This window comes from Melanostigma gelatinosum (genome assembly GCF_949748355.1).
Source record: "Melanostigma gelatinosum genome assembly, chromosome: 21".
In the NCBI taxonomy this organism is placed as follows: domain Eukaryota; kingdom Metazoa; phylum Chordata; class Actinopteri; order Perciformes; family Zoarcidae; genus Melanostigma; species Melanostigma gelatinosum.
The window spans coordinates 6391018-6414873 of NC_136654.1; the positions used below are offsets into that span (position 1 = coordinate 6391018).

General features: G+C 41.8%; 4 protein-coding genes across 5 annotated transcripts; 2 read left to right on the plus strand and 2 right to left on the minus strand.

The window, feature by feature from the left end:
- Positions 1-2623: 2623 nt before the first annotated feature.
- Positions 2624-10212, plus strand: LOC306795187 (protein kinase C and casein kinase substrate in neurons protein 3-like). Of its 2 annotated transcripts, XM_079293605.1 has the most exons (11): positions 2624-2840; positions 2960-3150; positions 4363-4433; positions 4585-4741; positions 4972-5207; positions 6285-6440; positions 6826-7001; positions 7098-7218; positions 7531-7601; positions 7713-7792; positions 8983-10212. In XM_079293605.1, exons 3-11 carry the CDS (start codon positions 4377-4379, stop codon positions 9093-9095), a joined length of 1167 nt encoding a protein of 388 aa, XP_079149731.1. In that variant the 5' UTR covers positions 2624-2840; positions 2960-3150; positions 4363-4376; the 3' UTR covers positions 9096-10212. The 2 variants fall into 2 exon arrangements, with proteins under 2 accessions (XP_079149731.1, XP_079149732.1); XM_079293606.1 differs by lacking the exon at positions 2960-3150.
- An 869-nt stretch (positions 10213-11081) lies between these two features.
- On the plus strand, positions 11082-18597 carry LOC306795173 (circularly permutated Ras protein 1-like; the record flags this gene model as incomplete). Its single annotated transcript, XM_079293587.1, has 20 exons — positions 11082-11166; positions 12404-12640; positions 13080-13292; positions 13401-13478; positions 13586-13657; positions 13764-13843; positions 14130-14303; positions 14414-14455; positions 14629-14718; positions 14846-14997; positions 15290-15371; positions 15655-15779; positions 15910-15994; positions 16112-16218; positions 16337-16449; positions 16651-16768; positions 17290-17430; positions 17796-17889; positions 17979-18005; positions 18091-18597. 20 exons carry the CDS (start codon positions 11082-11084, stop codon positions 18178-18180), a joined length of 2205 nt encoding a protein of 734 aa, XP_079149713.1. The 3' UTR covers positions 18181-18597.
- Positions 18596-19247, minus strand: gjz1 (gap junction protein zeta 1). The gene is given in 3 exon segments (XM_079294016.1): positions 18596-18894; positions 18897-18944; positions 19028-19247. Coding segments are annotated over 3 exon segments (342 nt in total). The 5' UTR covers positions 19197-19247; the 3' UTR covers positions 18596-18769.
- Positions 19248-19480: 233 nt separating this feature from the next.
- znf668 (zinc finger protein 668) lies at positions 19481-22815 on the minus strand. Its single transcript, XM_079293590.1, has 2 exons — positions 22712-22815; positions 19481-22124 (listed from the first exon to the last, which is right to left on the minus strand). The coding sequence occupies exon 2, from the start codon at positions 22114-22116 to the stop codon at positions 20140-20142; it is 1977 nt and encodes a 658-aa protein (XP_079149716.1). The 5' UTR covers positions 22117-22124; positions 22712-22815; the 3' UTR covers positions 19481-20139.
- Between the last annotated feature and the right edge of the window lie 1041 nt (positions 22816-23856).

A 23856-nucleotide genomic window follows, 5' to 3' on the forward strand; every position in this document is an offset into this window, starting at 1 on the left:
TTAAAAGTTTTTTTAGGTCTAGTAAAATGCATATTGAATATGACTGCATACAGTATGAGCATAAATATGCAGAGATAAAAGTTATATATATATATATATATATCAATAGAGTTTTGCTTTAAATAAAATAAAGTATATACTGATAAACTATATGATAGAGGTACAACTAAGGTGTTGAAATAAATGCTAAAATATAATATGGCCCTGGCGTGATTCTCATTTCTCCTTGGATTCCCTCTTCTGACAGTTTCACATAATGATCCAATTTAAAGTGCCGTGTTTGAATTGAGTAATTTGGCAGCAGCTCGTCTCAGCCCTGCGGTGGTTGAACACAACATTGTTTTCAGGTCCAGGATTCTATTCCCATCAGGCTCGGTGAGCTAATGGGACAAAAGAGTAGAGCTTGCGGGGAGGGAGAAGATGAGATGGCTTAATTCAAAGCAAGCAGTGGCTGCATTTATGCAGCACACTGAAAGACGCCTGTTAAGAATGAAAAACAACTTGGAAGGAGATTGTGTGAGATTGTTTGCGAAGCATGGTGGCCAGTTTTTGCCAGTTGTCCAGGTTGCCCCTGTTGTGTAGCTCTCTAACTGAGGAGTCTGCTCATAGTTACCAAAATTATAGATGTCAGCGCTTGTTTATCTCTGTGGGGATGAGGCCACAAGCTGCCATCTTTCTTCTCACAGTATGACAAAATACTTCCACAGAGAAAAACACAAAAGAAATGTACACCATTCTTCCAAAACATGTTTCTTCATTTAGTGTTTGGGTTATGGTGGAGGAGAGAGCTGTCTAAAATCTCCCATACACGTTTGGTTGAGATCTGCTGACTGCGCAGGCCACAGTATGTCATCATCAAGCAACTGCTTTGTTTTTTAACTCATTTAATCTGGTTTTTCCTCTAATTTGTCACCCATCTGTATTTTCAATGGATGCTGTTCACAGTGTCGTCTGTGGAGCGTGACTACACTAGGGGACTACTTCTCTGGGAGGAGAGCGACCGGCAGCTCTGGAGACGGACCTTCAGTAAGCTGTAGCAACAAGCGCCCGGCTTGTGGGCAGCGGTAGTGCTGGGTTGTACCGGCGAAGTTTTCTGATCGATGGTCCGTGATGAACTTTCTGCTGCAAAAGTAGTCTACACACATTTCTATTAACCTTTATTAAGCCAGGAGAATCCCATTGAGATGTTTCGTCTCATTTCAAGGGGGTCCTGCATGAGCGAGATGGCAGCAGAACTGTTTCACAGAAGCACCACGTCAAAACACAAATAACAGACTTTAACAAAAAGTTTAAAACAACATAAAAAGAGAGAAGAAAGAAAGAGATGACAGACTTAAAACAAATCAACAAATTGCTTTAACCAAAGAATTGTCATTCAGTGTCAGGACAAGTCCATTAAATGCTCAAATAATCCTTAATCCTGTTTTTAAAATATTCCATGCTTATAAAATAATCTATTTCTCTAGCTCACACCAAGATGAGGGTCCAAAAATGTTCACCTTTCAAATTATAGGAATGAGTCCATAATTTTTGCTTGAATGATCGGCGATTGCAGCTTCTCATATTGCCTTGTTGTGAGAAATGTACCAATGTTCCAGTCTGCGGTTGAATAATTCGGAAAGACCAAGAATCAAATTGTAACGTAGCATGATATTCAAAATAACATTTGCAGAGGATGTACTTGCATGCAGATATATATATATATATATATATATATCATTATTACCATAATCAATTGAGGATAGAAGTGTCGCTTGACTTCAATTTTGTTTTGTAACTTCACCCTGAGATTCTTTTGTACGACACTCGATATAATGTTTAAAAGACAGATTGTCTCTTCGGAAAAAAACTGTATTTATTAGTTGAGAATCAATATAAATATATATATATATATAGAGATAGATAGATATAGAAATATAATCTCAAGTAGAAGTTCCATGGCCTCCCAAGGTCCCATAGGTGTGTGCGCTCTCTTGTTCTGGTTGTTTCTGTACTGCCAAACTGTTTTTTAAATATTTTATTCTTAATAAATAATTAGGATTTAATTGTTTCTTTCCAGGGCTCCTTATTCCGTAGAGCCTAAAGGAACACTTACCCAAACTGATATTAACCCTCTGCAACCACTAGTGAGTAACAATATCTCATGTAAGGTGGGTGGTGAATGTCCTTTGAATTTTTCTGGCTCTGGATAAGCTGTTAAGAACAAGTGTTGTTTGAAACCTGATTACATACAGCATTTATTGCAAAAAGACAGAGGAACATAAACCAGCTCTAGACAGCAGTATGTGAACTGTAACTCTTGTGTTCTCCTTTAACTTCTGGTTGATATCCAGAAGAGTAAAATCTCAGCACAAGTGTGTGGTGAACATGCTGCACACTGTACTGTCTTTGACATGCTCTCTTTTCTAGGCCTGACCACGGAGAGAATGGCAGGTCACAAAGGGGCATATAGGCCTATATGTGGCAGTTCATGGGACACCCCCACCCCCCTGCTGTCACACACACTCACCAATAAGCTCACATGACTCTGTGGCACATTGACACGTTTCTGTGACCAGCGAACGGTCAAAAAGAAGATTCAGCATCTCATTAGCACCATATTGAGAGAGACGGGGAGGGACAGGCATGGAGAGAGAGGAGGGGGATTCTTCCAGCTGTTTTTCTACGGTGGAGAGTAAGTGAGAGGGTGATAGTCCAAGAGCTAAACAGAACTGATAGGGAGTGAAGCCAGTGAGTCAAAGAAGCAAAGGATGGGGTTAAAGTAGGGAACAGAAGAGAAAGAGGAAGAAGAGTTCATGACTGTGAACTAGAATATCGCAGCTGACAGGAGAGCAGCAAAGGTAAGTTTCTTCCTCCCTCTTTGTTTGCCCTGAAGCCAATTAGCAGCGGAGTGATTACCATGCAAAGGCTCTGATTTGGTTCATTTTTTTTGCATGAATTCTCTCACGCCCACTTTTAGATCAACAACGTGTGTGTGTGTAACTTTAAGTGCCCAGGGAAAATTGGGTCAGTGAGAGAGAAACGTGTTAGAGGAAGAGAGGCACACTGAGAGAGGGGGAGACGGACAGAGAAATGGAGAGAAAATCCTCGGCCCTTGAACTACAGTAACAAGTGGTCACTTGAGTAATCACTGGTGATTCACAGAGAAATGTAAGTGCTGCCAGGCATGACTGCTCTGTTGCCACTTCTTGCTGCTTTTTTTTAATGCTTGTGGATGGAGTTTTTTTTTAGCATCAAAATAATTTGATATGAATGCTTCTGTGAGATAAAATGGATGTGTAAGATGTTCCTTTCCTTTTGCGTGGATAACAGAACCAGACGAAGTGGGGAAAAAGGGAAATTTAAGCTGAGCCTTCGGGGACTCCTTTCCATGTTTTGACTTGCAGGAGCTCATAGCAACTGAAAAAAAGAAGGAATAACATGATAATATACGCATTTACACCAGCAAGTGAGCCTAACTCTCCGTCATGCTCAGTCTTGTGATGAGGTGTGGTTAGTCACTTTCATATTACTCAGCCAGCAATGTGTCAACTTGTTACTCAGACAGAAATAGGCCCGAATGTGACCGCGTCCTTTGCGTGTTCGTGCATGCAGCTCTCTTCTTTTGTTCAATCTCCCTCCAGTGTATGTGCTACACTTGGGCTTTGCTTTACAAGCTGTGCAAAAATGTCAGGACAGTTGAATTCCTTTTTAAATCCTGCATTCCCATTTGTATGCCAAAGGAGAAATCTTGCTCTTGCGGTCATGATCGCCGAATCGAATGGCAGGAAGAGTAAGAGTGGGCGACAGTTGGTTCTGTTAGGCCTCGTGTTAGTCAGAGCAAAGGGAAAGATGACCTTTCCGTGCTGTTTATTTTGGGAAGGCAACAGGAAGAATGCTGGAGCAGCTGTTCTATTCCTACTGGCAGATCCCACCCCTGTGAATTCCAGTCTGCTACTGCATGACACTCCCCTTACCGAACCAGGGGGCTTCTTGGATGTATCCAAGCACTGTACAGTGTAAATAACACCTCGTCAGAATCATCAAAGTTGTTATGGCAATAAGCTCTGCCACACACACACACACACACACACACACACACACACACACACACACACACACACACACACACACACACACACACACACACACACACACACACTGTAAGGTTTCAACCGCCAATTATTTCCTATCAGACTTGTCTGTTTATGAGGAAGTCGGCCTGCTGTATCTGCACATAGTGTAGACGTCCAACCTGTTGCGTGATTATTAATGTCACCTGTCTGCCAATACACGCTCTATTTCCTTGCTCATTATGCATCTTAACCAGTCGAGCAAGGCTCTCGTGTAACACAAACGGCTGTCTCTTACTTTCTGAGACAGACACGTTCCCTACAATGGCGAGCCTTCCCAAAGAGCCGCCGGAGGATGTCAAGAAACAGAGCTTCTGGATGGTGAGGATGATATTTATGATTGAATCTAACAACACTACGATGCAAGGAACAGCTAAACCAAATCGGTGCTCATGTGTGTTTGTGAATGTACAGTACATACTTTGAGTTCTGCAGGCTTGTTATTCTTACATATCACCATTCCTCCTCTCAGCCAGGGAATTATGTGCCTACAGTGCACCGAACTGAACAGTCCTTCCAGGCCTGCAACGACATTGTGGCCTGTTTCACAGAGAGAGCAAAGGTAGAGAAACAGTACGCCCAGCAGCTCAGCCAATGGAGCAGCAAGTGGAAGTCCATAGTTGATTCTCGTAAGTATTAGGAGCTGCATGATGGGTAGCCTGACAATCATACATGCATTCCCAGGTCTTTTTGATCATCTCAGTCGACATCGGCTTAAAATAACATCGTGATGTATTTTAAATGGCTGCATCTGTGCTTGTTTGAAACTTTACAAATGGGAGGCTATTATTTCTCTGTTGGTTCCATGAACTCTGTGCTCTGTTATTTCATTCCTCAGTCTTTTTTTCTCCTTTCCCAGGACCACTTTATGGCTCCCTCATGAGGGCATGGCAATGTTTCTTCACCTCCACCGAGCGTTTGTCCGCCCTCCACTCCACCATATCCCAGTCCCTCATGATGGAGGAAGGCGGCCGCGTGAAAACCTGGCAGAAGGAGACCTTTCCAAAGAAACTCTTTTGTGGGTTCAGGGAGAGCCACAACAACAACACAAGTTTTTCTCGTGCGCAGAAACCCTGGTCCAAAAAGATGACGAAGGTGCGCGTGTGTGTGTGACATGCTTGTGATGGAGGTCAGAAGTAGCAATGGCAGCTTTACTCAAAATATTAACTCCTCTTTTTTTGCATTTCATGGTGTTTATTAGCAAATGTTACTCTCACACACAGAGAGGAAGAGGAACTGCTACTCCGGTAGACATTACTCCACTGTGTCTTTACATAGCAAATAGTTGTTTGCTGCTCTATTAATGCCCTGAATATTGTATAGATAATAGAAAATAATTTTGGAAAGTCTTTACATTAAATATAAAGATACAGCCAGGAGACAGTTAGCTACACTTAGCATAAAATATATGTTGATTAACAAGTTGTATCTGTTTTTAATAAATCTACACAAAAAGAGTAAAATTGACACATTGTGGTTTTAAGGGGATTTGGCGTCCACCACATAACCCCTTGTAAGCTAAGCTTACCAACTTCATTGAATGTAAACTATTGCTAAAAGTTATGCATACATTTTTTCCATAATTATTATGAAAAGCACTGCTTGTAACTTGAACGAAAATGAAAGTACAATTAAGGGAAAATTGACCATCTTTTATGTGGCTGTCCAATCAGTGTGGATGGTATGTATTCCACTGAAGCAATACATTAGGCAGTGCATGCTATATTGACGGAGAAAGCGTCTGTGCCTATGTACAAGAATGCTTTGTGTGCGAACGGGGATTTCAATAAGTCTAATAAATAAACTAATTAAACCCTAAAAACATCAATGAAGGAAATATTCTTACACCTAAACTGAAAAATACAACTGTACACCTTTTTAATTCAGGTTTCTCTTTTACACCGAACTAAGAAAGGCTCAATAGCCTTGTTAACGGCTGTATGTATCACTAAATGTGTTCATACTAATCTAACAAATAAGATATCATATGTTAATTAGTGAGTTTTAGACGTTTTTAAAAATATATATTTTAAACTTTTAGTCAGAGCCACGCAAGTTGTTTCCAGTGTAGCATAGCTGGCTACCATCCTCTACCCAGAGCTTCATATTTCGTGTTCGATAAGAAATCTAATTTCCTTAAAGTAAATGTGTGTGTGAATGTGTATTCAACAGCTGGAGAAGGCCCGCGTTGTGTATCACAAGTCCTGTAAGAGGGAGCAAACGGCCCTCGACAAAGAAAAACAAGCGAACGAAAACTCTGAGATGAGTCCGGAGAAAAAGCAGAAAATCACAGAGGCCAGAGAGATGGTCACAGAGGACAAAGAAAAGGTCAGGAGGGATGTTAAAACACTGCACCACTGCACTCCAGGTCATGCATGTTGAATAAGGGCTTCATTCACAGCACATTAAAATTCCCAATCACTGATTCACGACATGCCACAAAGTCAAACATGTTGCATTCCAAGAAGGATTTGCTGGCCTGCTGCATCTGGTACTGCACTATCAACTCTAAACACAAGCCCCAGCCTTCAGTTCCTGCTCCAAGCATTTCCCTTGTATGGAGATGTGTTATTGTTACACTTCTCTGTGTTTATGGAGCCCAACATGGCAACAGTAAAGAGCACCAGATGATTCATATATTTTAGATGATCCTTCATTCAAACGCAGTAGGTTTTACTTTTCATCATAAAGTTGTTTTGTGCCCTGCCTACAGATTAGAGACCGCTATGAGAAACAGCTGGAGGAAGCGACGTCCTACACCCCTCGCTACATGGAGGAGATGGAAGCCATTTTTGAAGAGTCCCAGGAGGAGGAGAGGAAGCGGATCAGCTTTCTGAAGCAGGCCTTCCTCTCCATCCACAGACATCTTGATATCACCAACAATGAGAGGTGAGCAGCCATCAGGTGACTGGGTGTGAACAAATTGCTTGTTAGGGGATTGTGCTGAGCAAGTGTCTCTGTGTGTTTATCGTGTCCTTGTGTCAGTGTGAAGGCGGTGTACAGTGAGCTCCACCAGACTCTGATGTCCATCAATGAGCAAGATGATCTTAAATGGTGGAAGAACAACCACGGTCCTGGCATGCCCACCGACTGGCCAAAGATTGATGTATGTTACAATGTTGCACTCCAACAATGGAATACGTAAATGCAGTATTTAGCAGAAACAAAGACTTTTTTAGAAGTCTTACATCAGAGACGACATGAACTGAACGTGGACATATCTTCTAAAATGTATATTGTTGCTTTGTGTAAACCTTCTTGTGTTGTTTTTCTTGTGCTTACCTCAGTTAAAGAAATGCATTGCCATATAAACAAGATATTTTCCTATTTGTGTGTGAATATTAGCATTTATCATAGCTGTTTTACTCTACCAAAGTGTTGATGAATTTCATACCTAAACTTGTATCTTTTTCATCAGGAATGGGTCCCACCAATAAAAAAGCTAGATAGAAAGAAAAGAGACAAGATGAAAATAAAAGAGAATCGACCGTAAGTAATCCCGTCTAGTTCTTTCAATATGTGATAAAAAAAAGAACAACATATATTTTATTCCAATTCATATTTGTGTATTTCTGATTCATCCATGTCTTCTCCCGTTAGTGTGATGATCGGGGGTGTGAAGGTGCGAGCTATGTATGACTACATGGGAGAGGAGGGCGATGAGCTGTCCTTTAAAGCAGGTGACAACTAAAGTGTGATGTGACTGCACTCAAATGTATTAGACAGTAGTGTTATTCTCAGTGTTTTAAAGCTATAATAGGTTTTTTTTATAATAAATTACAAACATCGCATCAGTATAAATTTGAGTGTGACCACAACAAATGCATCCCATCCTGCTAAAATGACGGCAGGCTAGCAAACATACATGTGCAGTTTACTGATGTTACATTACATGATATCTGGGTTGCGATTCTGCCGTTAAATCATGCTTTCCCCAAAGGGGCGTGCACACACACACCCATTCGCATTTGTAGAGAAGCCAAAAGGAACATCCTCGCTGAAATGACATGCGATTTGGCTAAAGTCTCCCGTCTCTGGCTACATTTTGCGAAGCCTTATAATAGAGCAAAACGGAAGGCGCCAAAGTCTAGGTTTCTCTTCACAAAAAAACATGAAAGTACCATTTGCAAGGCTTCAGTAAGTTTTGTAACCAGACAACCCGCTTCTGGACAACTAAGACAAGCTGAGGTGAGCTACGCAAACAGAACAGTCAATCAAATCAAATTAAAACACACACTCTCTAAAATAATATTTCCTAACTAAAAATATGTTTGATTCCTAACTTATCAAAAAACTATTTGAAAATTGCACATGCTTTGTATTTTGGAAGAATATTGGGTAACATTTTATATTTTGGTACATGTACTAAATGTTAGTTAATAATAATAAGGCCCTTTTTAGTCGATATAAGATGCTTGTTGACATTATTATGTTCATATGGTTGGCTAGTTTGTTTTATAGAATGTTCTCTTTGTGGCTGAGATTTACGTGAAAATGTCGAAATGGACATTTTTTTAAGAGAGCTGTCTTTTGTGCTCCGCCGCTAAAACTTTGTATCTGTAATTCTTCATTCACATTTGACCGTGATATAATTCGTTCCTGAAATTTAGAGCAGACAACAAGTGGCCTTAATAGGAACAACATCTTCTGGCATCTTTGCAATGGCTTAAACATGCATTGTGCTGCTAGAGTTGAATGGTACAGTCAAAGTGTCAAATAATAAGACCAGTCAGAAAACTCCCATAATGTTGGTTGGTAGTACTTTAAAGTCAAAGTAAACACAAAATTACAACTTTGCGTATCATGACACGCATACTATTTATTGAAACACAAACATTGATTAACAGACTTCTGTCTTCTGTGATCCCAGGTGAAGTGTTCCTGAAGGTTGAGGAGGAGGATGACCAGGGTTGGTGTCGAGGAGTCCTGAGCGGAGGGAAAGAGGGCTTCTACCCAGCAAATTACGTTGAAGTTGCAGAGTGACGTCATACTGTCTAATAGACTCTGTCCTAAACTTATTTCTTACAGTTTGTTGCAAATCTTCCAAAAATAACAATTTGTCATATAATATAGTTTGTAACTCTGATATAATCTGTTCCCAGCCACTTTGAAATGTAAAATTTGTTAAGGCCTTAATATTCTAACCTACTTTGGTTTGAGTGCTTCTGCAATATGAATTATCCAAGACTAAATGTACTGTTTGTGCAGGAGCCGTACGTGTATATGTGTGAGTGTGTACGTGTGTTTGCATGCACGTGTGTGCGTTCAGATGAAACAAAAGAGGATATTTATTTACTGCCATCATGTTTGAGTCATTAGGTCATTACAATGAAAACAGCTGATAACGATGCATGGCGGTGACCCAGGAACAGGTTACAATGATGGGCGCACACAAGGTTAATGTTTACTCAATAAGTATTATGTAGAGGCACAAAGTTACTTTGACTAAGGGAATTGATTTTCAAAATAAAAGTGTAGTTGTTTTGCCTCTAATCCATCTGTTTGACAGTGTTTTTTGTTGCCGTGTGTGTGTGTGTGTGTGTGTGTGCGGCAGTTGGTTGGTCCACCACTTTGGTTCAGACTGAAATCTGAAATATCTGACATAACAACTATCGAATGGATTTTGAACAGCCATTCATGGTGCACCGAGGATGAACTCTGATGACTCTATTGATCCGAGTGATCCTGACTTTTCATCGAGCCCACCAGCAGGTTAAAGTTAGTTAGCACATGTTAGCATGCTAAAACGCTAAACTAAGATGATGGACATGCTAAACACTGTACCGGCTAAATCAGCCGTACCAGTTTGTTAGCATTTGGCTCAAAGCTGCGCTGTACCTTAGTAGCCTCACAGAGGCGCTATCATGTCAACGACACAAAGGGGAAAAGAACAGATAAAAAGCTAAAACATACATGTGCCATCATTTTCAAATACATTTAAAATGTTTCAATTGTATATTGTGTTTTTTTTTTATTATATATTTTGTGATTAGGGAATGTATTGTACATATAGACGCATTTAATTACATGAATCAAATGGAGGCTGAGTAAAATACTGAAAGACACTAAACAAAGACAAAAGAAATGAGTTCAAAATATGCTTTTTAGTTGTTCGTTTCTGTTTTGATCGAGTTCTTTGGTACACAGAAGTCTTGTAGATTGGGATTAGCATTCCTAGAATAAATAATGTAACATTGTATTACATTACAGATGCTATTAACTTAAATGATAATACCATGACATAATAGCATGTCATTGTCATTAATTTCACGAGCAAGGTCTATACCGTATGTACATTACATATTTTTACAGTGTAGTCTGCATGTTCTTTTACTTTGAAAAACATAAAAATCATCTTGACCATCAACATTTTATTGTCCTGTTTCGCAATTCAGTTTATATTATTCCACCCTTTATAATTACATTCTTGAAATGTTAAACTAGAGTTAGGCAATGTGCAATAAATCTCTGACTAACCACCCAACCTCACAGCTCTGTGCACACATCACTCTGCAGGATCACAACAGTTTCTTGAGTAAAGAAACGTGTTGGACAAGATGTCTGAGATGCAATTAAAGACAAAGAGTGACTGACAAGACGTCACACAGTCCTGGCCTGGGAAGGTTTCATGTTTATGGTATACAGTGCACTGTACTGACTGCTTTCAAAGGACTCCGCATGTGTAAGTATGTCTTCTGCTTGTTTTCAGAGGATGTGTTGCTTTTATATTGCAGAAACAATCGATAAATGTTGCCTGCATTGTGTGGATTAAGTTTTTCATTCAAGCGCTTAATTAAAGGCCTGACGGCATCATAAAAACAGAATGCCACAGAGCAAATTGTATTGTAATTACTTTGGAGTGGACTAAGTACACGTGTTTAGTGTTTTACAGACGTTAACGTGTCCTCTTTAATGAGTTGTGTGTGATGTATTAAATAATGTCCTCTCTCATAGGCAGGTAGGCTCACAATGGAGTTTGCTTGTGGATTTGTTTATGTGCCACCATCGCTGACTCAGAAGGACGTCCAACGACATAATGTCATTAAGCGCTCAGGTGTGATCTCTTTCAAATACTTCCAGACATCAAAGAAAAAGAAAATCTAAATGTACAACACTTACTACTTGTTTAAAGGAACAGCATCTAACATTCTGAACAATAATACAGCAGCAAACGACTGTTGTATGTGTAAAGATACGGTGGGGTAATGTACCTGAGCAGAGAACGAAGTCGCTTTTCTTATGTGTGTTGTTATCCAAACTTCTCCTTGCTTTATTGACTTAGCTTGGCCGGTCACGCGCATGTTAGTGCACGTGAGCGTGCCCCGCTGGTTAGCTCACGTGTATGCACTGCTCTCATTCGGCGGTTGCAGCTGATAACGCCGTCCCCAAATGACAACCAGGCAGACAGGATCAGTTCGGTGATCTTACCGGAAGATAACGCATTCATTAAGTAACAGACAAAAGGTGGCAAGTCCAAACAGAAGTAACCGAGAATCCACAGGTTAACAGGAATGGGGCAGGAATAAAGATGCAGGCAGAGATTCATGTTCAGGTAGAAGAGGCTGGAAGCAACATGGACAATTTGACGTTCGAAAAGGGGCTGGTATATGACAGGGAGATTGGAGAAAGAGACACGTGAGCAGGGAGTCAATTTTGAGGGCATTCTGGTGGACAGGTGGAGAATGGCAAGGACTGCAAAGCTTCATGGAAATGCAGGGGTCTGGGGAAGTAGGAAAACTACAGAGGCAGCTGTCCTGACAGTCAGTCTCAGATTTGAAAAGCTTGACTCACCAGTTTGAAGAAATCCACTAAAGAGAGTCACTAAGTCTAAATCGGTCACGTCACCAGCTGTCCGGTCCGTTCTCTGCAGGATGGCAAAAGAGGTTCTGGGAAATATAGGAAGTCATAAACTGAAGTATAAATTGAGAGAGAGATTAACGGAGTAAATTCCAATACTTGATTCCAAAATAACGGCTGATTTCTGTATATGAGTATATATATGAGGAGTATATGCCGACTCCTCTCATAAGCGCTTTCTGAGTTGGTTAAGTACCATTATGTAATGTGACACACACACAACCTCTCCTGTCTATTAGAGGACGGATTCCTTTCAGATGCTCTGCTTTTCTCCGTAAAAGCCATCTGCCACCTGAGTCACATTTTCTTCACAGCACAAAGGTCATTGCTGCACCAGTTGTTTTGTCTGTACATCCATTTCTCTGGCAAGAAGCTCCTCTCAAATTAACAGCCACTGTATATTTATTTTTCTATATCTATGCTTTTTATTTTAGCTCTTCTTCCTCCTGTTAACTGGATCCGTCCAAGCAGTACTCCCCCTCCTCCTCCAGGAAACTCTGCAGAAGCCAAACCACCAAAGTCACCCCAATCTCGCCCAACGGTCATTGAACAGTTGGAAAAGAGCAAGGAAGTGAAGAAGGCTGTGAAGCCCGCTCCCTTCTATGCAAATGCTGAATTTCACAATAAAGCGGGTGCAGCTTCTTCCAGGAGTATAACTCCTCAAAAGACCGGTACTGTGAATGTAGCAATACTAATGTAAATGTATGGCAAGATTAGTTTCTGTGTTATGGTATTATCTCAGATGCAGGTGATATCCTTAATTAGTCATTTAGAGTTATCCTCTAAGCCACACAAACAAGTGTAAGATCGGAACAATTTAAATTAAAAAGGGTTTAGTTAATCTGGAACGTTTCATTCTCTTTGTTTCAAACAATCCACTGTATTGGATTTACACATCACTAGCGAGAGAAGAGGGTTTGGGTGAACTAATCCCTTTAAGACTATAAAGACTTGATTAATAGTCGGAGATTGAGCTGCAGGTGCTAAAGCACTGTGTTTAGTGGTCCACTGCTCTTATCTATTCCACTGATCTGCAGCAAATGAGTGACAGTTTATATTATTTGGGTGAATCGTTCCTTTAACACACGTCTCCTAATCTGCTTCACAAAGCTCTTCTGCCACCACACATGAGATCTTCAGCAAACAGCCAGCCACTCGTCTCCTCCAACGCCAACAGTCATCTGTCATCATCTACCGACGACCTCCCGGATGAGCCAGATTTAGATCTACGTTCTTCGGACCCAAACGACTGGTACGCCACACCAGAAGGCATAGGGTTGAAGCTGCCAGCCGGCACGAGCAAAGTGCCGGCTCCGGTGTCAGGTAAACGGACACCTTTTGTTGACATTTGCATTATTTATTTTATTTGACAGTATTGAGGAATAGACGGATCATCCCAGTTTTATTCTGTTCTGTCCTCTCATACGGCAGTTCCACCGAGACCTTCGTTCATGAAGTTGATCCCAGAGTACCTGGTGCTGTTGCCTCAGAAATCACTCACGGACACTAGTAAAGATATTTGCAACCGTCCCTGTCATGCTGTCAAAAGAATAACTCTCATCATGAATGTTTTACACCACCAGTGCTTATTTTTAATCCTGTTGTTCCCATCTCAGAATCAGCAGATCTGCCCGGGAATCCCAATGTGCTCCTTGTCAGTGTAGGAAAATTACTCTCAGAGGAAAGAGGTCAGAACACTTTTATCATCACTGTAAAACCTCCATTATATCCCATTTAGTTAGATTTTTAGTCCTTCTTGGCATATGATGACGACAGATGTTTGCATATTTCCAGCGCAGACCACACAAGGAGAACTCACCTCCTGCTCCAAATGTCGCTCTGTGCTGGACCCTGCTCCCTGCTATGACAATGTGGTAATTACATGCTGTATTTCATTCAGTCTATATTCTGAAACGGATAAATAGCAACACAATTAAGAGTCATTGATTTCAAATGTGATAATAACTGAAAAATCCCCTTGTAATCACTACTCGGAAACACAAAGCATAACAAGCACAAGCCTTATTGATCTCAACATAATGAAACGATGGATAACTGCGGCTGGTTTGATTGATACAGACTGCAGGCAGAGTGGACTCAGTTAATGTTGGTCATGATTTTCAGTAAACAGTGATGTTCTCTCCTTGTGCTGAACTACAGGTTAATGAATGTTACTTCTGTCAGCCCTGGGAGCCGACCAGCACTCCCAGTGTGCCACAGTGTCACCAGGATGTCCTCTTGTTGCTATGTCCTGATGAAAAACCCTGTTGTGCGGCTGACGCTCTGCTGCTCTTCTGCATCGACGTCTCGGGCTCTATGAGCATCACCTCAGAGGTAAAGCCACATGGCCTGACACTGATCTGTTTACCGCCGGTATCATGAGGCCATGCGTGTCACAAATGCATCCTGTGGTGTTTCAAATGATCAGTCTCTGTTGCTTCAAGGTGTCGGAGGGAGAACTTGTTGTCCTCAAAACCCGTCTCCAGGTGAGTTTTTTTGTCTTAGTTTCAAATATCTTTTAACCTTGTAAGACTCAAAATGAACTGTGATTCCGAACAAACTGCAAGTTTGCTTGAAAATCTACATTTACAAAATGCTGTTTGTGCAAAAATGATATCAAGATGCAGTTGGTGATGGGAAATTATTGTCTTCAAACCAGTTTGTTCTGGAAGCCGTGCTGCACTGTGTTCAGAGACTGAGTGAGCAGCAACCTGACATTCGAGTGGGACTCATCACCTTCAACAGTCAGGTACATAAATGATCACGAGAGGCTTGAGCTTGTGTGTACATTTGCTTTTCATCTTATAATGATCTCATATAGAAAGCAAGTTACTACTGCTGCTTTTCTTCATCCCCTATAATGCTTGTGTTACCAGGTGACAATGCATGGAAATGAGAATTTCACGTCACATTCCCTGAGCGGTGCCGAGTTAACTGACTGCAACTTTCTAAAAAAGACCGCAGCCGGTTTCCCAACTCCACCTCCACTCTCACAGAACAAGGATTACTTACGGAAACAAGTCATGGGGTAAGAAAAAAACTGTAATTGGTGTACAATCAATTGTTTTAGTATTTTATTACATAGTAATAGGGCTGGGCAATATGGCCATAATCTTCTATTACTTATTCTTATTAATAGAGATTCTGTGGGGGGTTTTCTAACAATTTAGATGAAGTATCATATCGCAATATATGTCATCAATATGATATGATTCCATTGAAAGGAGATACATTCATGAATCGTATTGAATTACCTCCAAATTGTTGTGTTTTATAAAACTTAAATAACATGTGTTTTTTGCTTTACCTCTTGTTGAAAGATTATGTCACGGTGGGACGACGGCTCTTGGTCCTGCTGCGCTCCTGACGATTGCGATAGCCTCCAGACAGCCAGGGTCCACAGTAGGTTCTGTCTTATTCACAAGACTAAACAAATGTATTTGTATGTCTTCGCCCATGTACTACATGATACATGTGACCTGTAGTACATGATCATTTCACAGCACTGCACACATTAGCTGCACAGATTCAGCTAAACTCATTTACACCATAAAGTGTTTCACTTTATTTGTTTTATTTGTTGACCTAAATCAGTATTTCTTACTTCTTAAGCAAACATAGGTAATTTTTCATTTGTCTATTCTCTAAAAACAATCCTGACCTGCTATCCCTGCTGATCGCGAAGGTGATTATCTGTACAGATGGAAAGGCCAACACAGACTTGGGGAATCTGGAGGTAGAGGATGCTCGCACTCTCCTCTCATCCACCATATTCTACAAGGACCTGGGGGATTATGCTGCCAGTCAGGGGTCGGTAAACATCTCCTCATCAGTGTCAGAAATGGAACAAGTGTTATAATACATATTACAGTACATATTCTATTATACTCAAGTGCTTCACTCTAATTAAGTTCATACTGAAATGTCCTTCTTTCATTAGTGTGACAGTGTCTGTGCTGTCCATAGAGGGAACAGACTCCAGGCTGGACGAGCTGGGAAGACTCGCTGATCGCACTGGAGGGAAAGTAAGATGTGTTGTGATGTGTGTCGCCATCTGTCCGATTATTATATGAAGTACCAGTATTTTTTATTTGATGTCTATCACTCATTAGATCTTGTCATCGGTGTGTTTGGTCCCCTAGGTGGTGATATCAAGTCCCAAAAGGTTGCACGCAGAGTTTGAAGAGATCATTGAGAACAGAATGATAGCGACACAGTGCACTGTCACGTTACTGCTGCCCCGATCCCTGTAAGATCCGCTCTGAATATACCTTACTGCTAATGTTTCTCAGTGGTCGAGTTGCCACAGTAATGCACTTTAAATGACATTGTTAACAAGCATTCACGAATGTTCCCCTTTGGTCCAGGCGTATGAGAGGAGAGAAGGAGGCAGGACACAAAGGGACCAGAGAGGTGGGGAACGTGGACCCACATACAGAGATCACCTTCCAGTTTGGAGCCAGTGAACAGAACACAGACGGTGAGAAAAAAGAAAGTTCCAGTCTGTCACCATGATAGACTGGTTAGTTTGATATGCATGAAATTATCTCACTGCAGAGTAAATCTGTAGTAAAGTACTTGAGTAAATTCACTTAGTCAAATTCCATCACTGAAAAGCGACATGTACTTCCTCAGAAACACTCTCGGTTAATATTTTTGTTTTTTCTGTGCTTCCCTTCAGTGTCGGCGCCAGCCGCTGGTAGCCGTGTGTTGATCCAGCTGCAGATCAGGTACAGGCAGAGGAAGGGACAGACGATGCTCAGAGTGATCACCACAGGCCGAGACGTTACTGATGACAGGTGATCATAATGTTTCCATAATTACACTGCTTCTCTCACTTTTGGGTTTTTAGATTACCTCACACACACACATACACACACACACCACTGAGCTGTTGCATGCTTTTGGCCTCCTTGTAAGCTTAAACAAGTCATTATCGTCTGACGTCTTTAATCAACGAGGGGTTTTCTCCCTGGGGACAACAATTGATGAGATGTATTATATACACCAATCTCAGTGAAGCTTTAAGTAAAGCGTTTGTGAAAAATCCAAGGAGGCTGGCTGTTGCTGAGATACAAGACCCTTCACATCATGCAGAAAGGATTGCATGTAAATCGCATTTCTCATCCGTTCTAGCATTTAGTCACACAGTAAACGAACCTCTCATCTCAGTCTATACTGAATGGAGGTCATGCGATTCATCATGTAAACAGCCACTTAGTGGCCCCTGTGTGTGTTTGCGCAGTAATAATAATGGCATGGCTGAAGCTGTAAATGTTCAGAAGCACTCTTGTGATAGAAGTGTGACCCTCCTGCTCAGCTCGGCGGCCCTGTCCTCTCTCTCCCTGGCCATCGTTCAGCTCAACTCGTCACAGGCCAGCGCCGCTCTGGCTGTCAGAGGCCGCTTACTCGACGCCAGGAGGGAAGGAGAGCTGCAGAAGAAGCTGATCGAGAGAGCAATGTGAGTAACAGGAGGAATGCCGGAAACTCAAAAGTCCAAACTTTTGTCAATTGAAGAGCAAATGTTAAATATGTCTGATTAATCTGGTCAACTGTTGATTATTGTTTGAGCTCTAACTGGTGAATATTGTTTTTTAATTCAAGGGTTCATAAGCGATGACCCTCGTTTTTTGATGAATTCATTCCAACAAATCATTTTGAGTTTAAGCTTGTTTTTTTAGGCTTTAATTTTTTTGTTTTTGTTTTTTTGATAAACTTGATATTGTGAGCGAAGCCACAGTGTGTGTCTGAATGCATGAGTTTTTTCAGATGTAATTTTTAGGCTAGATACTGTATTGTACAAAGTGAGTCTCCCTCTGTTTGCAGAGAGCATAATCACAGTGCAGAGGACCAGCAAACATACCAAGAATGGATTAAAACCATGGAGCCAATATACAGCCACAAACATACCATCATAAGGGTGAGTTTTTACAGTATTTGTTATCATCTTCAGTGTCTTACGTTGGTTGAAAACACCACACTAAAGTCTTTTGTTTTGTTTTTTTACAGAGTAAATCAGTCGTTTCAGACTCGGAGGTAAATAATGTTCTTTCCTTACAAATTAAACTGTTTAGTGGTTAAATACTTTGCCCATTTTTCTTAACTTTTCTCCTCCCACCAGTCTCTAACAGATGCTGGTGCAGTGCTGTTCTACACTATGAAGCACAGCAACAGGATGACCATCTCCCTGAAGAATAAACATAAACTCTAACCAACTGTCAGCCTTCACCTTTCATCTCGTTGGAAGCAGCTCAAGTCATGAATGACAAGGACAGACACTGTTTGATTTTCATCATCTGGCTGAATATACAGTATATCTCTCAAATATTTCAAATATATCAACAACAAAAACTGGTTATCTGTATCATAAAGAAGTAAAACGTGATTTTTTTTCAGTGTTACATTCAAATCTGCTGAGGGAGTATAGCGAACATGGATGTGTATTTGAGTTTACACTGACCAAAACAGACAACACCATCATGCAGCTAACACCTAGATCCGTTTGTGTCAGCAAAACACATCTCACAACATGTGTAAACTTCCAACTAAACAGTTAATACAGTTCAGAATGTGATCATGTAATTGTGTTTTAATATATGCAACTTATTTGCACCAAACTGGACAATGCAACAGGAAATACAACCTCACAACAGCTGCTAAGCGTGATTGTTTCATTTTTTTATTGAATTGTTTAATTCATACAAAAAAAAACAAAATATATGCAGTGGATGTTGTTCAGAAGATGCATTCATTCATTATTAAGTGCCGGCAGGTTCCAAGAGAAACAAATGCAAGCTCCATCAGACTGATGCTGAGCAGGTAGAAGCCTTCTGTGCCTCTGTGTCTGTGGAGATCTGTGACCGTCTCGCTGCCGGGTCTGTGGCCACAACCTGAGCCTCCGACTCCACATCAGTCTTCCCCTGAGAGAGCTCCTCTTCTGGGCCAGGGAGCGCAGGTGGGAGGCGAGCAGCTCCATTAAACCGGCACGTAGATGAAGTTCCAGTCCGCCATCACGGGTGTGTGGAAGTGTTTGCTATAACAGGCTCTTTAGCAGATGCTGTCCCTTTTTCTGTGGTTGAAGGTGAAGCACGCCTCCAGTTTGGTAAAGGGCATCTCGGCCAGGAAGAGGATCAGCAGGCGGACGCACAGGAAGCGACACTTGTTGGTGGCGGCGGCATCCACCGCTGTGTGGAGAATAGGTAAAAGGCCTGTTATTATTGCTGCCATTATCACTCATGGCTTATGTTTGGAATCTTAATGGAGGAGCTGTTGAAAAAAAGGAACCCACAACTGCTGAAATTGTAATTACATATTTAGGACAGATCATTTCCCTTTCAATCTAGCTTATATATCATGAGTGTGTCAGGAGTCTTTCTTAAAGTATAAAATCAACAAAATGTCATTACAGTCAAAAAGAATCGAATGAATATCTACAGTTGTTGGTCTGCATGGATTGCTGTACTTCATGTAATTCAAGGTTCATTATGTGTCATTAACAGGAATAAGGTGTATAGCAGTAAGAGCTCATACCTTTGAGAACTTCAACATTTAAGATGCTCGTGCAGCAGATGTACTCAACAATGTGTAACAAAAAAAATGACCACTAAAACAGAACTATTTACACATTACACAGTTTTATTTGTATAAAAATGTAACTCAACTGATTAAACATTTTGGAATGCAACGGACTTCGTTTTTTTTTTTTTTTACCCAACAAGTTTTATATTAAATAATGCTAACACTTGCACAGTAAAACAGTCACATTTAGTTCCAACAAAATGTAAATTAAGAGTTTAAGAGCATTATAAAACACATTTACCTGAAATAACATCTTAAGTGATCAGCATATATGTTTTTGCAACACCATATTTTCATAAAGAGATTACAGATAGAGTATATTTCTTAGTAAGCTTCTTATAGCATATATTTTAAAACATGAACATCATACGTAACATCTTTGAAATTTCATGGCAATGCAAACCAGTGACAAAGCGCCGACAATTTACATAAAGGAGACTTTTTTATGATCTTTTTTTGAAGTTTACTTGAATAAATTTTCCTGAAAAAAACACTTCATAAGACCAATCATCTAAAATGATTTCAGGCTCCTGGCTAAATATTTGTGGAATAAAAATTCCAAAACAGTAAAAAAAAAATAAAAAAAAAAAGCTTAAAGTCCCTCTTCTTTGACCAAGTAGTCTGGCAGAGTCTGAAAAACAGTCACAGGTACAGCCACTGGAACAGTCAGCGATATCACGCTAGGTTCAACAGTGGAGGGGGAAACCTCACTGGGGGGTGGAGGAGAGGGAAGCGGATCAGTGTGAATAATGTTTATGTCACTGATTTGGGTGGCCGGGGGATGAGTTCGCAAGTGCTTGCGAAGATACGCGGCAAACAGGAAAGATTTGCCACAGTAGGTGCAGCCGTGAGGTTTAATGGTGGAGTGGATCTTCTGGTGTTTACGCAGTCCAGATTTGTTGAGGAAGCCTTTGCCGCAGCTGCTGCAGACATGAGGCCTCGGCTTGGGATGCTGCTTCTCATGCTCCTGCAAGTCTGCCAACTGTGCAAACTCTGCCTGGCAGCTTTCACAGACATGCGAGCCCATGGGCACGATTTTGTTTACAGTCGGAGGACTGGAGTCGATGGGGTGAAGATTCTCATGTGACTGAACTTCATCCCAGCTTCCAAATGTAGCGTCACAGTGAGTACAGGAGAACTGAGGGAGAGTTGTGTGGGTAGTAAAGGCTGAGGCTGACCCGGCCTCCGTCTCCTGTTGTTGTTGTGGCTCTTGTTGTTGCTGCTGCTGCTCAGGCTGCTCAGCTAGGTGAGTCCTCTCGTGTTTGCGCAGGCTTGAGGACACCACGAATGACTTCAAACACTCCTCACATTTGAAAGGCCTTTCTCCAGAGTGCACACGCCGGTGCTTGTTGAGGCTGGAGCGCTCAGCAAAGGACTTGTCGCACTCGGTGCAAGAGAAGGGCCGAAGACCTGTGTGGACTAGCATGTGGCGGCGCAGATCCCAGGATGCAACAAAGGCTTTGTCACAGCTCTGGCATTTGTAAGGCCGCTCTCCAGAGTGAACGCGCTCGTGCACGGCCAGATCGGCCGGCTGCCGGAACCGCTTGGAACACTTGTCACAGGGATATGGCTTGAAACCCAAGTGGGCTCGCTGGTGGCGACGGAAACTGGAGGGGTCAGAAAACATCTTGCCACACTGTGGGCAGAGGAACGGCTTCTCACCAGAGTGAGTGCGGAGATGAGACTGGTAGGAGGAGAGCTGGGTGAAGCCTTTACCACACTGCTCACACTGATAGGGTTTGTTCTGGGAGTGAATACGCTGATGGCAGGCAAGGGAGGAGGAGCGGGAGAAGGCTTTGCCACAGTCTGAGCACAGGAATGGTTTTTCCCCAGTGTGGGAGCGCTCATGGTTTTTCAGGTCCTTCAGCTCTGTGTACGTTTTCCCGCACTCGTCACAAGCGTACGGCCGGTGGCCTTGGTGGTTCCTTCTGTGTTTTCGAAACACAGAAGGATCTGCGAAACTCTTACCGCACTCGGCACAGAAGTATGGCTTTTCTCCTGTGTGAGAGCGCATGTGCACCTTCAGTTTAGACAGGGTGGGGTAGCTCTTAGAGCACTGACGGCAAGAGAACGGACGCTCTCCACTGTGCTGTGTCATATGGATCCTCAGGCATATAGCCTGCATAAAGGCATTACCACACTCTGTGCATACGAATGGTTTCTCCCCAGTGTGAGAGCGGCTATGGTTGCGTAGCTCTGTGGGTGTCTTGTAAGCCTTGTGACAGTCGGGACACTGAAAGGGGCGCTGAGCTGAGTGAGTGCGCTCATGCTTCGAGAGTTGAGCCTTGCTCGAGAATGTTTTAGTACACTGAGAACACGAGTGCTGCTGCTGCTGACGGTCCTTTACATGTGCCGAAAGCTTGTGGCTCCGCAGAACTGACAGACTCCTGAAAGCCTCTGTGCACGCAGAGCATTTGAAGGATGGTTTGGCTTTTGGAGGTCTGCCTCTGCCACGTTTTTTTGCAGGCTGGTCCCTCCCCACCTCTTCCTCTTGTTGGCTCTCTTCCTCCTGTGCAGGAGGGGTGTTCTGCTCCACAAGAGGGGGGTTGCAGGGCTGAGGAGAGGCCATCTTTATACCTGCAAAGAAATTGCAAAGACCGTTGTAATAATTATGTAAATAAACAGATTATTAGCAGCATTGTGGCTATGAGACTGAAAGATTGTTCCACAGACACCAGGCTTAAGTCATTGGCTATGATGGATAATAATTAGGAGAGCAGATCGAAAGTGAAAATGCCTGATGATGATGGACTTGAAAAAAAAAATCTGTATCATAATCATAATAAAAATATATTGGTGTGCATTAAATCACAAAATGGCTGGCATTAGGACCTCAGGGACAATAAGCTAACCGCTTTGATGCCAAAGGAAGTTGACAATGCAATGACAGGGATCACGGTGCATGACTGACTGGCAACGCCCGAGGATCAAAGATCACGAGTCCGTGCGGTGGTGTCAACAACAGCATACGATATGTACGTATTATTTATTTTTTTGCTAGCTCTCTTGCTAAACACTTTAACTAACTCAAAATGGCTGGCTTTAGGACCGGCTGCAGCAATTCACTCGACAGTGTCGTCATCATAATGACCGTGATTATGCGGGATGGATTTGGTTAACATTAGCTGCCTTGTGTGCGTTAATGAAACAAATATATTTCTTACCCGAATCAGGACATTAATGGTTGGTCGATAATGCCTGGAAAAGCGTCTCGGTACACGGCTGCATTTACAGTGAGACAAGGTGATTGCTGTTGACTGGCTACTGGGTGTGGGACGGCTCTAGGACCATGATGACGAAAGCTCTCGGCAAGCCAAGTGTGCAACATTTTAATGCGTGTAATGTTAAAAAAATATCAAGATAAGACAAATAATAAATGTATTAAACCCTCCTAATAAAACACGGTAGTTCTTATAAAGCTAGCAGGTGGTCTGCCATAATGGAAACATGGGGGCCAAGCTCAGCTAATTTAATTTACAATGCTCGGAAGTCACAGCTAGCTAAAGCTACAGCTAACATATCGTCAGGTGTCAGAGGCTAGGCTAGCTAGCTAACGTGCTCTGGGTGCTTTACAATAACCAGCAGCAGAATAGTCAAATACTATTTAAGTTATTGGGTTGTATTTGAGTTTAATGTTTGCTTTGTGATTTATTTAAATCTGACCTCGCCGCAGTTTTATTACCTCAACTTTTAGTGTATCTAACATTACTTTCGAGAGGGAAGCATTTCACTGCTGCACATTTCCTGTTTCCTAGCAACGAGAGCAATGTGGAAATGGGAATGGAAGAAAAAAAGACAATTGAAAAGAGGGGGTTGCCCTTTACACAAAAATAACGTTTTTAGAATAATGAATGAAAACATACCGTTGGAGGCTCGCGTTGAATCAGCACTGCTGCAGGTATTTAATGACGTATTTGCTGACGTTGTGACTCTGCATTTAAAACGACTTCTTGGCTTTTGGTGCAATGTTTGTTTAGCTAGCCTTGATGCTAGCTGGTAGCACCCTAACGTTTTCGCCACGATTATACAAATGTAGCTGTTGTTAACCTGTCCGCTCTTCGTTATACAGTGATATGAGAGTATGTTTATTCAGGTTTTGTTTACAATGTCGGAGAAATGTGTTTTTTTTTTGATGTGGCAACGAATCTGTAGAGAAATAGGCGTTTCCCGGTTTATTGACATAGCTAGCGTTGGTTCAGTTAGCCTGCAGAGGTGTAGACAAACATGGCAGGCTAGTTACCGTGTCTAGCTAACTGCATTCAACGTAATACGTCTGGCCATGACACTGGTTACTTGCTGAAGTTGACGC

Bases quoted from the DNA above. Each gene is read 5' to 3' on its own strand.
- LOC306795187 (XM_079293605.1), top strand. From the start codon at position 4,377: ATGGCGAGCCTTCCCAAAGAGCCGCCGGAGGATGTCAAGAAACAGAGC. The intron at 4,434-4,584 runs GTGAGGATGATA...TCCTCCTCTCAG, and splicing joins AGAAACAGAGCTTCTGGATG to CCAGGGAATTATGTGCCTAC. The intron at 7,793-8,982 runs GTGACAACTAAA...CTGTGATCCCAG, and splicing joins TGAGCTGTCCTTTAAAGCAG to GTGAAGTGTTCCTGAAGGTT.
- znf668 (XM_079293590.1), bottom strand. From the start codon at position 22,116: ATGGCCTCTCCTCAGCCCTGCAACCCCCCTCTTGTGGAGCAGAACACC.